At 48.2% G+C, this 15,037-nt stretch overlaps 1 protein-coding gene across 2 annotated transcripts in view; it reads left to right on the top strand.

Annotated features, from left to right (window-relative positions):
• The first annotated feature begins 301 nt into the window (after positions 1-301).
• tnip2 (TNFAIP3 interacting protein 2) overlaps positions 302-15,037 on the top strand; it is a 31,844-nt gene continuing 17,108 nt past the window's right edge. The window contains exons 1-2 of one of the 2 annotated variants that reach the window (XM_067982421.1): positions 302-1,456; positions 11,869-12,180. In XM_067982421.1, the coding sequence (XP_067838522.1) occupies positions 1,067-1,456; positions 11,869-12,180 (702 nt within the window). In that variant the 5' untranslated portion in view covers positions 302-1,066. The remainder of the gene's footprint in view (positions 1,457-11,868; positions 12,181-15,037) is intronic. The other variant, XM_067982420.1, reaches the window with a different exon arrangement.

Below are 15,037 nucleotides of genomic sequence, written 5' to 3'. Positions count from 1 at the left end.
TCTACCCATTCATCCCCCCCAGGAGAGGGCTGTTGTGTTTCTCTCTTTTTAAAGTCAAACTGAAATGGAATTGACATAATAACGAAAAGAGGATGTAGCTCTCAAGGCTGCAACAGCCCACTAACGCCTATTGGGATAATAAATAGAGTAAAATAAAGAGAGATATATAATGTTTGTAATTTTACTTTTGGAAGGGGCAAGGACAAAAAAAAAAGACCATATTAAAGACTGTTTAAAACAAAAGGGTAAATCTTACTTGTGGCGACAAGACAGGAAGTGTCAGGACGTCACATGAAGCGTTTCCTTCCAGATCGATGCGTGTTGTGTTTTTTTTTGTTGAAATGTTGAAGCCCGCGTTTTATTTCTGTTACCAAATGACTTTTCTGGAGATTTTTTTTCCTTTAACGAGAATGCATTAATCAGAACAAGACGGAAACGTGCGAGTCAACGGGAGCGACGCTGGTGACTTTGTTGAGTGAGAAAGTACAGAGAGAGCAAAAAAAAAAATCCGGAGTAGGAGAGGAGAGGAGGGGAATCCCCGGCAGGAAATCCCCCTCCTGGATGGAAATCCGCCGATTGCGAAATGAGGCTGATGTGAAGGGAATGGATCCATTCACGGCCCTGAGAACACGCTCTATCTTCTTCATATTCACTGACTGCCTCTTTGCACAAAGTCTTCAGTTTCACTCCGACACACACTGCCTTCCATGTAGCTTTTGAGACTTTTTGTGTCGCTGATTTACTGAGATTTTTCTCGGCTGCATTTTTATATTTTGTTTTATTTGACACCAATGTCTGAATCAAGATTTGGACACTTTTTTTTTTCTATTTATTACTGATCTTTTAATATATTTTTAATAGACTGCAGGCGGTCGCTGATTTACTGATACTTTTTTTGGCTACATTTAGTTCTAATTTGACACAATGTCTCAATCAGCGTTTAGACACGATTTCTTCCACTTAGCTTTTAATACAGTTTAAACACCTCGGTGAATTATTGACTTTTTTTTTGGAGGGTTTGCATTTTTTAAAAAATAATATATAAATTTGATACTTTTTACATCCAATGTCTGTCGATATGGACGGGAGTGCGGAGCGACTGGTGCTGAGTTACACCCAGTTACAGGACCTGGTGGATAAACTGCAGAAGGAGAATGGGATTCTGAAGACCAGGCTGACAAGTTACACCACCATCGGCACTTTCTACCACGAAGCCCGGCAGGAGCTGGGGCGGCTGAGCCGGCAGGTCGCCCTGAAGGACGGCTTAACCAAGGAGCTGCAAGCTCGCCTGGCCGCTTACGAGGGCAGCGCCGCCCGCCTCGGGCAGGATGTCGCGGTCAGCTTCGGGCCCTCGGGATCCCTGGTGGACAGTCTGTTCCAGGAGATAGGCAAAGTGAAAACGGAGCTGGCGGACTCGGCGAGGAATTGGCAACAGGAGAACGACCAGCTGAAAGAGGTAAAAACTCTCCCTTTGCATCAAAAGAAAATTATAATAGTCTGGTTTACAGTAGTTAGGAGAAGAAATGACTATCTCAAACAGTGCTGGAAGTAGGATCCATACTAACTTTTTAAAAAGGGAAGTGGATGAGTATTTGGGGAAAAAAAATAATGGCTCTGGGCAAGGGGATGGAGCTGTAGAGAGCTCTTTCAGAGAGCCAGCACAGGCTGGATGGGCCGAATGGCCGCCTCATAAGCTGCAAGATTTGGTGGTTTTCAGATAACGTGAGGGAGAGAAACAGACGAACTTGCGGAATTCGATTCCCCGAAAGTAGAATTTTCGGAATCTGCCTATGCTCGAGTGGCTTTGACTCCTGATACACAACATGGGTCTCGGCTGACTTAACAACAATGTAATTTCCTTTCTTCGGTCACTGCAAACCAGTAGCCCTGTATACCGCACCGTTCGTATGTGTATGGAGGGGTCACTGTAACCACTCAAAGTAATTCATTGTACGTGAAACACTTTGAGATCTTTCTGGGAGTCAAGGTGTATATAAATGCAAAAAAAAAAAGACCACCGGTTCATTAATGTCCTTCAGAGAAGCAAACCTGCTGTCCTGACCCGGTCTGGCTTGTATGTGACTCCAGTCCCACACCAGTATGGTTGACCCTTAACTGCCCTCCGAAGTGGCCTAGCAAGTCACTCAGTTGTATCAAATCAATACCAGCGGTTCAAGAAGGCCCACTACCACCTTCTAAGGTCAACTGGGGATGGACAATAAATGCCAGCCTTGCCAGCAACACCCACATCCTGAGCAGGAATTAAAAAATAATTTTCTTTTTAAAGGTGCCTTAAAAGAGAATTTGTTGCATTTTCTCTTCCTCCTTCAAATGTCAACCAGATTAAAGAGACAAAACCATGTGATTAAAAATGGTCCATCAGAAAAATTTATATAGTGCCTTTCACCTCAGGATGTCCCAAAGTGCTTTACAGCCAATGAAGTTCTTTTGAAGTGTAGTCACTGTTGTAATGTAGGAAACGCAGCAGCCAATTTGCGCACAGCAAGATCCCACAAGCACCAATGTGATAATGACCAGATAATCCGTTTTCTATTGATGTTGGTTGAGGGATAAATATTGTCCAGGACACCAGGGAGAACTCCCCTGCTCTTCTTCGAAATAGTGCTGAGGGATCTTTTACGTCCACCTGAAAGGGACACCCGAAAGAAGGCACCTCCAACAGTGCAGCACTCCCTCAGTACTGTACTGGGAGTATCAGCCTGCATTATATCCTGAAGTCTCTGGAGTGGGACTTGTACCCAGAGACAAGAGTGTTACCACTGAGCCACAGCTGACACTTTACTGTAAGCAATGGGAGCAGGTGGCAGCTGGGGCCCATTGTTTGTGATTCACTGAGAGGTCATGATAGGGGTGAGTATCGTTGCAGTGTGAGGTTTACAATCCCCATTGATGGATACAATTAATAAACATGCACACAGCTTGCATAGAGCGGTACTTTTTCCACAGGCTGCCCTTAATTGCCTGGCGCCCTTCTTGTCAGGGAGACATGAAATTCTCATAGATTCCGCAGTAGGATTCCTGCCCCTCCCTGGGGCCACTTTGCAAGATTTCAGGCAATCTGTTCCACAGATTTAACCCATGAAAAATGTATTGTGTGAACAATAAAGTGAAAGTGTCAGAAAAGCAAAACAAATGTGAGAACGTCAGTGATTTCTGAATTCTATCCTCAATGGAGCCAACAAATGAAGGAACAAAATGTACTGGGTGTATTTTCACATGAACTCCTAGAGGGACAAATGGTTGTCATCAGACTGATTCCAGTGTTGTCATCAGACTGATTCCAGTGTTGTCATCAGACTGATTCCAGTGTTGTCATCAGACTGATTCCAGTGTTGTCATCAGACTGATTCCAGTGTTGTCATCAGGATTTCAGTAAAACCCAGTGATGGGTGTGTGAAATTTCCCCACTGTGTTCATTTGAAGTTTTTTTTTAAACAAAAAAGTACCTGGCAACATAGTTACTGACTCTGTCTCTCCAAACCAGTGGAACTGATAGGTACAGGTCTGCTACTGGTGGTGCTAGTGGGGAAAGCAATTCATAGAATCTTAGAAGGAGGCCATTCGGCCCATCGTGCCGGTGATGCATTAAGAACGTAACGCAAGAAGTATATCGGCTTAAGTTCTATGTTTCCATGTTGTATTGGAACCAACACTTCAACTTAAGCCCAGAGGTGACACTGCCATTTATCCAGGCTGTGTTGTGTCTGCCTGCCCATCAATTTATGAAGAGAAGTCAAATCGCCAGAGGAAAGGATGGGAACAGAGACACAAAGAAAATAGTAGAGTCTAATAAACAGGGTGATGGAGGGATTAGTGAGGGGGTCTCATGGACATAGAGCAAGATCAGGGTAGGGTGGAGGGAGACTGAGGCCTAAGAGAGCGATCTGATGGAAAGCAGGGTGAGGAGACCAGATCTAATTGCGTTTGGGACAAAATTCGGGCTGCTGTAAAGTTCTGAGGCATGCAGGGTAGACTTGGATAGGACTTGGGACTGGGTGGGATAGCCTGATATAACTCCAGGCAGGACAGTTATGGAATAACATGAAGGCTTTCTTTTCACATGTGGATGTATGTGACATTCATGTCTGGATTTTGTTTTCAGTATTTTTATGCTTTGTTAGTGATTTACTGTCCTTAAAAAGAAAAAAGATGCTCACAGCCAAACCCTTAATCGTAAAATTGGTTGAGATGAAGGAGGCCTTTTGAGGCTCTTAATCTCATCCTATCAAGATCTTAATCCCATTATCACATCGACCTGAAAGGTTTACTGTCCCATCCGAAGGACAGTATCTCTGACAATGTAGCACTCCCTCATTACTGCACTCCAGTGTCAGTCCAGTTTATGCACTTAAGTCTCTGGAGTGGGGCTTGAACCCATGACCTTTCAGCCCTCAGGTGAGTGTGAGCCAAACTGACACTAATTAAAGTGCCTATCCCTCTTTCATTGGACTGGAGCCAGAATTGTGTATATTCAGTGTTGCAACAACATGAACATAATTGGAGCTTTCAAGACCGAGATCGATCGATTTTTTTTTTTTGTTAGGTAAGGGTATCAAGGGATATGGAGCAAAGGCGGGTAAATGTAATTGAGGTGCAGAACAGGCTCGAGAGGCTGAATAGCCTACTCCTGTTCCTGGAAGCAAATCCTATTTAAAAGTAAGAGGTGTTTGGAGAACATAAATTTGAGTCAAGAGCCGCGTTGATGTTCGGATCTTTGTTTCTGTGGACAGGACAGGATTTCAAATGCTCTCAATTGGTGGTGTGATGGGGCATTGCACGAGCACAGTAACACATTCCACCCTAGGGTGGCAGAACACAAGGACTGCACCCTAAATTATCCACCTTCCCACCCCCCCCCCCCCCCCCCCCCATATCTCTGTAACCTCCTCCAACCCTCCGAGATCTCTGTGCTCCTCCAATTCTGGCTTCTTGCGCATCCCCGATTGCCTTTAGCTGCCCAGGCCCTAAGCTCTGGAATTCCCTCCCTAAGCCCCTCTACCTCTCCGCCTTTTAAGTCGCTCCTTAAAACCTACCTCTTTGACCAAGCTTTTGGTCACCGGTCCTAATATCTCCTTATGCGGCTCGGTGTCAAATTTTGTTTGATAATCGCTCCTGTGAAGCGCCTTGGGACGTTTTACTACATTAAAGGCGCTATATAAATGCAAGTTGTTGTTGGATTCCCCATAGCCGAGTAAGTTTCAGGCAGAGTTGACTGGCTACGTTTGGACTAGTCACTGTCAAAAAAACTGTAAGGGTGAGACAATTCCCTTAGGGGAGGGGGAAGAGGAGAGAGAGAAAATCAGGGACTGAGTCACCATGTACCCCTGTCAAAGATCTGGGAGTGGGTTGTCTGCTTTCAGGGAATGATGTTGGGCAACAGTGTAACCTGAGAAATGAATGATGTTCAGGCCCTTTTGATCTGATGACTAATATGAAGTGAAGGCACTCGTCTTCTGGTAAACTCCCATTCATTATTACTTGTGAGAATGCTAGTCATCGTAACCAGGCTGACCAAAGCCACAAGACTTCATCATAGCACTTTTTCTTATGTCAGCATTCGCAGCCATCAGGCCAATGTCGGGTTTTCTCGAAAGAAAGAAGTTGCATTTATATAGCCCCTTTCACCACCTCAGGATGTCCCAAAGCGCTGTACAGCCAAACAAGTACTTTTTTGAAGTGTAGTCACTGTTGTAATGTAGAAAACTTGGCAGCCAATTGGCACCCAGCAAGGTCCCACAAACAGCAATGACATAAATGACCAGATAATCATTTTTTCTAGTGATGTTGGTTGAAGTATAAATATTGGCCCAGGAGAACTCACCTTCTCTTCTTTGAAATATTTCCATGGGATCTTTTACGTCCACCTGAGAGAGCAGACAGGGCCACTGTTTAACGTCTCATCCGAACGGCGACACCTCCGACAGTGCAGCACTCCCTCGCTGCTGCACTGGGAGTGACGGCCTAGATTATGTGCTCAGGTCTCTGGAGTGGGACTTGAACCCACAACCTTCTGACACAGATTTGGAGAGTGCCACCAACTGAGCCAAGGCTGACCAACCAACTCACCAATGGCCCTTCATTTGGCTTTTCCATCCCATTATGTTCTGAGGGTACCAGTCTTCAGCTGTATGAAGCACGCACGGTGTCAAAATCTTCTTTGTTACTCTCTGTAGTCCACTCCTCCTCATGGCTTTACGGTTGGTCACTCTGGATGACCACCTGATGCTCAACATTCTCCTTGCCCAGAATGTCCAACGCACATCGTTGGATGAATACTTGAAGGGGAAAAAATTTTGAGGGCTAAGGGGAAAGAGCAGGAGGAGTGGGACTAATTGGATAGCTCTTCCAAAGAACAGGCATGATGGGCCAAATGGCCTCCTTCTGTGTTGTATCATTCTGTGATTCCACCATCTTTTAAAAAAAATTATTCATTCTCGGGATGTGGGCATCGCTGGCAAGGCTGGCATTTATTGCCCATCCCTAGTTGCCCTGAGAAGGTGGTGGTGGGCCACCTTGAACCGTTGGTGACGGTTTGATACGACTGAGTGCTTTGCCAGGCCACTTCAGAGGGCAGTTACGAGTCAACCACATGGATCATGTTTCAAATACGTAGTGAGGTGATGATGAATTTGTAGCCTCTCCAAACTATTTCCACTTGACCTGTGAGAACCAACAGCACAATTATAGATGTCACCCCTCCAGAATTAGGTTGTGTCAACAGGGAGCATTTTGAGCTTGTGGGTCATCAAGCCTGTTCCTTCCACGGTCAATGCATGATTGCTTCAATCACGGGCTTCCCCCTCCCACAAGATCTCCGTGCTCTATTCTTAACCATATGTGAATTCACCAGATCTATTAATACTTCTGTAGCTCTCAATCCCTAGGGTAAAGCACTGATGTGGTGGTGATGGAGCAATTTGAGGTATTGAATCGAGGGTATCGCTCATGAAACACACTGGCACAACATTTACGGTTGAGAAATGCATGGATGTTAGGGAACTTGGGGAAATAAATAGTGATGTCTTGAGGAGTGTACATATTACAGAGAGGGAGGTGCTGGAAGTCTTAACGCGCATCAAGGTAGATAAATCTCCGGGGCCTGATGAAATGTATCCCAGGACGTTATGGGAGGTTAGGGAGGAAATTGCGGGTCCCCTAGCAGAGGTATTTGAATCATCCACCGCTACAGGAGAGGTGCCTGAAGATTGGAGGGTAGCAAATGTTGTGCCTTTGTTTAAGAAGGGCGGCAGGGAAAAGCCTGGGAACTACAGACCAGTGAGCCTGACATCTGTAGTGGGTAAGTTGTTAGAGGGTATTCTGAGAGACAGGATCTACGGGCATTTGGAGAGGCAGGGACTGATTAGGAACAGTCAGCATGGTTTTGTGAGAGGAAAATCATGTCTCACGAATTTGATTGAGTTTTTTGAAGGGGTAACCAAGAAGATAGATGAGGGCTGTGCAGTAGACGTGGTCTACATGGACTTCAGCAAAGCCTTTGACAAGGTACCGCATGGTAGGTTGTTACATAAGGTTAAATCTCACGGGATCCAAGGTGAGATAGCCAATTGGATACAAAATTGGATTGACGACAGAAGACAGAGGGTGGGTGTAGAGGGTTGTTTTTCAAACTGGAGGCCTGTGACCAGCGGTGTGCCTCAGGGATCGGTGCTGGGTCCGCTGTTATTTGTTATTTATATTAATGATTTGGATGAGAATTTAGAAGGCATGGTTAGTAAGTTTGCAGATGACACCAAGATTGGTGGCATTGTGGACAGTGAAGAAGGTTATCTAGGATTGCAACGGGATCTTGATAAATTGGGCCAGTGGGCCGATGAATGGCAGATGGAGTTTAATTTAGATAAATGTGAGGTGATGCATTTTGGTAGATCGAATCGGGCCAGGACCTACTCCGTTAATGGTAGGGCATTGGGGAGAGTTATAGAACGAAGAGATCTAGGAGTACAGGTTCATAGCTCCTTGAAAGTGGAGTCCCAGGTGGATAGGGTGGTGAAGAAGGCATTCAGCATGCTTGGTTTCATTGGTCAGAACATTGAATACAGGAGTTGGGATGTCTTGTTGAAGTTGTACAAGACATTAGTAAGGCCACACTTGGAATACTGTGTACAGTTCTGGTCACCCTATTATAGAAAGGATATTATTAAACTAGAAAGAGTGCAGAAAAGATTTACTAGGATGCTACCGGGACTTGATGGTTTGACTTATAGGGAGAGGTTGGATAGACTGAGACTTTTTTCCCTGGAGAGTAGGAGGTTTAGGGGTGATCTTATAGAAGTCTATAAAATAATGAGGGGCATAGATAAGGTAGATAGTCAAAATCTTTTCCCAAAGGTAGGGGAGTCTATAACGAGGGGGCATAGATTTTAGGTGAGAGGGGAGAGATACAAAAGGGTCCAGAGGGGCAATTTTTTCACTCAAAGATTGGTGAGTGTCTGGAACGAGCTGCCAGAGGCAGTAGTAGAGGCGGGTACAATTTTGTCTTTTAAAAAGCATTTGGACAGTTACATGGGTAAGATGGGTATAGAGGGATATGGGCCAAGTGCAGGCAATTGGGACTAGCTTAGTGGTATAAACTGGGCGACATGGACATGTTGGGCCGAAGGGCCTGTTTCCATGTTGTAAACTTCTATGATTCTAACACTGAAGACTCCCAGTTCAAAGTCGATTACCTCAAATTATCTTTTTTTCTAAGCACTAAATACCCACTTATTTACATCGCGTGCAAAAAATGGCTTTGAATTATCAGTAGACTGCACCGTGTCAGCTTGGCCCTGTGGTAGCACTCATTGCTTCTGAACCAGGAGCTCATGGGTTCAAGCTCCATTTACGGACTTGAGCGTATCACCGCGGCAGACACTCCAGAGCTGCACTGTCGGAGGTCTTTCGGATGAGGTCTTAAACTGAGTCTGACCTCGCGTGTGGATGCGATAGAACCCACGGCACTGTTCGAAGAAGAGCAGGGGAGTAATCCCTGGTGTCCTGGCCAACATTTATCCCTCAACCAACTGCTGTTTGTGGGAGCTTGCTGTGCGCAAATTGGCTGCCAATTTTGCCTACAAAAACAAATAATGACTACGCTTCAAAAGTAATTCATTGGTTGCGAAGCGCTTTGGGACATCCTGAGGATGTGAAAGGCGCTATATAAATGCAAGTTCTTTCTTTACTGGCTTGAGTGTTTCTAATCCAACACATTAAATAACCGGTGACAGCACTGTCTGTTCACATTGCCCACAGGTCTTGTGTGAGATTCTGTCGAATACTGTCAGTAATGAGGTGGATTCTTGGTTTCGGGTAATTGAATTAACATTCTAGTCTGACAAGTGAAACCACATAACAAGACGATGAAAAAATATAGGTTGACTTAAAACAGAGTTAAAGGATCTCCGATAATGAATGGGTTACACAGGCTCGAGCAGGAAAGGTTCGTCTGGGAGGTGAGCTGCTTTCTCCCACCTAACTGGATAGGGGGAGAGTTTGTGACGAAGCAAGACAAGACATGGATTTATACTGGGAGTCGGGACGTGTAATCACAGTACGCTCCTGAAACCGAGAAGCACAGGGAAGGGCTTGATGTGGATCAGTTGAGTGCCAGCTCTGGGTTGTAACAGTGATAAAGGCTGAGATCAGGCGGGAGTTTTGGAAGTTGCAGAATGTTGCATCTGATAAGAATGTGCTAACCTGGCTCCCTCAGCACTGAGGTTTCCCAAAAGAAACACCAACCACAATGTGTACTAGGGTCGATCCCAAAAGGAGATTTTTTTTTTTACAGACGTCTCTTGTGTCTGGAGCCCACAACGTAAGAACATAAGAAATAGGAGCAGGAGTAGGCCAATCGGCCCCTCGAGCCTGCTCCGCCATTCGATAAGATCATGGCTGATCTGATCCTAACCTCAAATCTAAAGAACACAAGAAGTCGGAGCAGGACCCGGCCACACAGCCCCTGGGCCCGCTCCGCCACCCACAGGGCCTTGACCGATCCGAACTCAGCTTCGTGTCTAATTTCCTGCCCGCTCCCCATAACCCCTAATTCCCATTACTTCTAGGAACCCTTCTGGACTCCGAGGCGAGTGCACTAGCCGCTGAGCCGTGGCTGACATCTTGCTTCCCATTTGATGTCCAGCTCACCACCCACCCCCCCCACCCCCCCCCCCCCCACCCCCCCCCCAGGCCTGTTGCTGCTCCATGTGTGACAGATATTGTGGAAACTGCCACCATGGGCGCTGCCTGTGGGCGTGAGAATGGGTTTCAGGGTGAAGAGCCTATTCACTGCAGTGATCCCTGCCAGAGGGTGCAGTTTGTACTTCACCTGCAGTGGCTGTTCAAAGGGTGAGAATGTGCCTCGTTAGATACACCAGGATTTGACAGCAAAAAAAACCCCCCAAACAGCCCATTCTATGAAGATGCCGCTGGATACTCGAATCTAAAATAAAATTGCAATCATTGAATGTTTTTGGCGCTCGAGTATGGCACACTCAGAATCGTATCCCGAGGACGGACAAACAGACAAGCACACCTGTCCCCCTGCGCTGTGTTCACACCACTCCCTGCCCCTTATCCCCATGTGCTGCGTCGCTAACCCTGAGGACTCACGCTGGGGCTGGTGGTTTGTTGGGGGGGGTGGGGGGGTGGGGTGGAGTTGAGTGCAGTTTCTGTCCCTGACCTGAGATTCTGAGGGCTGTAAATAGAGAGGCACTGAGGGTGGGCCTTTGCCGTGCAGCCCATTGTGGTCTGTTCCTACGGTGACCAGTGCTGGTGCAGCTTTCTGTGTGTTTTGGGATGCTGAGTTTTACTGGCTGTGAGCTGGGGGTGGGAGAGGAGGAGGCGGGAATGTGGACACCCACCTTCAGGGGAAAACTAACAGCGCTTGGTCGTATGAATGAGAGGGAGAGATGAGGAGAAACATTTTTTCTTTTACGCAGCGAGCTGTGATGATCTGGAATGCACGGCCTGAAAGGGCGGTGGAAGCAGATTCAATAGTAACTTTCAAAAGGGAATTGGATAAATACTTGAAAGGGAAAAGTTTGCAGGGCTACGGGGAAAGAAGAGGGGAGAGTGGGACTAATTGGATAGCTCTTTCAAAGAGGCACAATGGGCTGAATGGCCTCCTTCTCTGCTGTATGATTCTATGAATCACGGACCCCTCCACAGGCAGCAAACCCAAGAGATCTGGGAGGAAGGAACGGGGGAAATTACATAGGTTAAAGAAACGCAATGGGGTGTGAGGCAAAGGAGGGGAAAATGACCAATTCTGACGTCAAGATTAAAAGTTTCGTTATCGCAAAGAGTGAAAAAAGCAAGAATTTGCATTTATATGCTGCCTTTCGCAACCTCTGGATGTCCCAAAGTGCTTTACAGCCCATGAAGTACTTTTGAAGTGTAGTCACTGCATAAAGTAAGAAACGTGGCAGCCAATTTGCGCACAGCAAGATCCCACAAACAGCAATGTGATAATGACAAGGTAATTTTTTTTTAAAAAAGAGCTGTTAGTTGAGGGATAAATATTGGCCCAGGACACCGGGGACACCCTGCTCTTCTTCCAGTAGTGGCAGTGTGATCCTTTACGTCCACCCGAGAGGGCAGGCGCGGCCCCGATTTAACATCTCATCCGAAAGACAGCACCTCCAACAGTGCAGCACTCCCTCAGTACGGCATGGGAGTGTTAGCCTGGATTTTGTGCTCAGGTCTCTGGAGTGGGACTCGAACCCACGACCTTCTGACTCGGAGGCGAGAGTGCTGCCCGCTGAGCCACGGGCGGGCGTTAAATGACATCAACTGATACATTTTTTTTTTATTTGTCTCTTAAACCTCCCCCCACACCACCCAAACCAGGAGTTGCAGAAGGTTCAGCAGCGCCTGAGGGAGAAGGAGCGAGAGGTGGAGCAGATGATGAGTCGCCCGCATCACGAGAAGGATGCCGAGATCGCCAGGCTGCGCCGGGCCCTGGGGGAGAAGGAGAGGCTTCACGCCACCCGGGAGGTGTGGTGCCGCTCGCTGGTGGACGAGACTGACCAGCTGCAGCTACGTCTGGCCGGCACCGCCAACATGTGCCAACAGCTGGCGCGGCAGCTGGAGGAGCAGCGGGCGAAGTGCGGGCAGGGGGCGGCGGGCAAGGAACCCGATCCCATGGAGCGAGACGTTAAGGTATTAACGGCGTTATTATCCTGGATATTCCCGGATTTCTTTGGACGTGGCCAATGTTTGTTGCCTGTCCCTCGTTGCCCAGAGAAGGTGGTGGTGGTGGTGGTGATTAGTTTCTTACAGCTGTCTGGCTCGATAGGTCACTTCAGAGGGCACTAAGGGTCAGTGTGCGGGGCTACCCTTTGTGTGATGAAGTGCTTCCTGACATCACCCCCTGAAATGGCCGAGCTCCAATTTTAAGGTTACTCCCCTCCTTGTTCTGGACTCCCCCCACCAGAGGAAATAGTTTCTCTCTATATACCCTTGCGGGGGGGGAATGGGGGGTTGGTGTGGAGGGGACAGGTGTTCCTGAGTGTTGGATGTCCAGTTGCTGAGTGCCATGGAGTGGGGGAGGGGAATCGAGCGCCAGCCCTGATGGGAGACGGCAGTGATCAGATCGGGATTGAAGTCTAGTCCGATTCCCCCAGACAGACACACACACAGAGACAGAGAGACAGACACACACACAGTCAGTGGGGGGGGGAGATTTTACCCTCAGCCAGAGGGAGCTTTCACTGAACTCCACGCTCCTGTCCGCAGACATCTGGGTCCAGACGGACCGAAGATCGAGGCTTACTTATTTACCTCGAGGTGGAGGGGAGATTCATCTTGAGAAAAAAGGAAATGTCACATCTTTTACCCAGCTTCTGACCATGTCCGTGGTACTCAAATAATCAGCAGCAAGCCTGTCATTTCCTGATAATCTATGATCGGGTGGAGACAGTACCCTTCCCCCTCAGAGAGCAAACTTGGAAATTAATTTCCATCCCCCGTGTGGGACGTTTCAACATGTCTCACTAGGTGGTGCATTCTCCCGTCTCTGTCTGTATGTCGTTCTCTCTCTCTCTCTCTCTCTCTCTCCCCCATCTGGTCAGTGTCTCTCTCTCTCTCTTTCCCCCCCCCCCCCACTGACTCTGTGTCTGTCTCTCTGTGTGTCTGTCTGTCTGTCTCTCTGTGTGTCTGTCTGTCTCTCTGTCTGTCACCAACCAAGTGAGTGATCACCATATCGCAGTCTCCCTTAACTTGATTGTCTCAGCCTAAAACTGTCTCAGGCTTTGAACAAAATAAATGGTGTTAATGGGCACAGAGACCAGTGCGAGGTCACGTGTGACATGCAGAAAATCCCCAGACCCACAGACTCTCTAACTCCACAGTCTAGTACACGAGAACATCACAGAACCACATCCTGCACACCAGACACACCCCAGACCCGCAGGCCGTCTGACCCCAGACCCGCAGGCCGTCTGACCCCAGACCCGCAGGCCGTCTGACCCCAGACCCGCAGGCCGTCTGACCCCAGACCCGCAGGCCGTCTGACCCCAGACCCGCAGGCCGTCTGACCCCAGACCCGCAGGCCGTCTGACCCCAGACCCGCAGGCCGTCTGACCCCAGACCCGCAGGCCGTCTGACCCCAGACCCGCAGGCCGTCTGACCCCAGACCCGCAGGCCGTCTGACCCCAGACCCGCAGGCCGTCTGACCCCAGACCCGCAGGCCGTCTGACCCCAGACCCGCAGGCCGTCTGACCCCACATCTTGCCACCCCCCCGAACTTCACCCCAAAACATTCACAAACCAGCGACACATCTCCTGGAATTTCTGAGCTATTTAGGCACTCCTTGCAATTTTTTAGAACGGTGAATTTGCAGGCAGCAAAAGATTCCCAAGGGATAGGTTTGAAATTTCCCAAGCAAAGAGGGGGCATGAGTCTTATTTCTAGTGAACTGCTGTGTTGGCCAATTACGTCATCGTGTGAAGAGTGGACTTTCCCATTCACATTCTTGATCTGTTTTGCTTAATGTTGCGACTTTCCAGCAACAGGAAGGAAAAAAGGTTCTACAAAGATAGCTGTAAATGTAACTGTAGAGTGCACAGTGTTACCAGGTTACTCTCACCTTCCTGGAGACATAGGCCCTGATATTGGTGGGGCGGGGAGGGAGGGGCGGAGGGTGGGGTGGGGTGGGGTAGTGTCCGGGGAACCCGGAAATGCGAATAACCCGGAGGTCCTGCCAAATTTAACGACAGGACTTTATTTTTCAACTCCGGCAGCCAGCCAGATTGAGAGGCCTGTGGCACTGAGCCGCGGCTGGAGAGCAGAGCGGAAAGGAGGGAGGGAGAGATCGGTGGTCGGGGGGGGGAGAAGATCGCAGGCCATGGATAGATCGGGGGAGGGGGGGGGGGGAGACGGAGGGCGAGACGGCAGCAGGTTTGCTCAGGGGGTGGGGGGAGCACTCCTGCTCCTCCTCCTGGCCCACAAGCAGTGCTGGAAAGGCACTTACCTGCTGGATCCAGCCTCCCTTTAGCTACCAGGTTTCCCGAGTACCGGGAAATACGGCTGGCCCGCAGCCATTAAATGTAAAAGTGTCCGAAAATCTGAGGCACGCGGCCTCATTAAAATATTTAAATGACGGCCCCACCTCTGGAGAGCAGGTTAATCCCCACCACCCCACCCCCTGCCAAAACCCGCCTACATTAAAACCGGAAGTAGACGTGTCGGGGTCAGGTTACCCATTTTTGAATTTTTAACCTGCCCCCCCCTCCCGCCAGTCCTGGGGGGGTTAAGATTCCCCCCGTGGTCTTGATCGTATCTGTCCTCCCCTCCTTTTAACTTAATTTGTTTTTTTAATGAGAACTTTTTTTTTTCTTTTTCCAGTTGTAACTATACAGTAGAAGCATTTCTAGATGGTCCCTTACTTCAGCAAGCAGCAGTGTTTTCTGTCATGTTTGAGCGTGTAACTTGAGTGACGTTCCCTTGGTCATCAACGTAAAACAGGCAACTGGTTGGAGCTACTCACGCTGGAGTTTGTAAATATAATGAATTGGA

This window comes from Heptranchias perlo, chromosome 4 (assembly GCF_035084215.1).
Source record: "Heptranchias perlo isolate sHepPer1 chromosome 4, sHepPer1.hap1, whole genome shotgun sequence".
Taxonomy (NCBI): domain Eukaryota; kingdom Metazoa; phylum Chordata; class Chondrichthyes; order Hexanchiformes; family Hexanchidae; genus Heptranchias; species Heptranchias perlo.
This window is presented reverse-complemented; position numbering and strand designations above follow the sequence as displayed.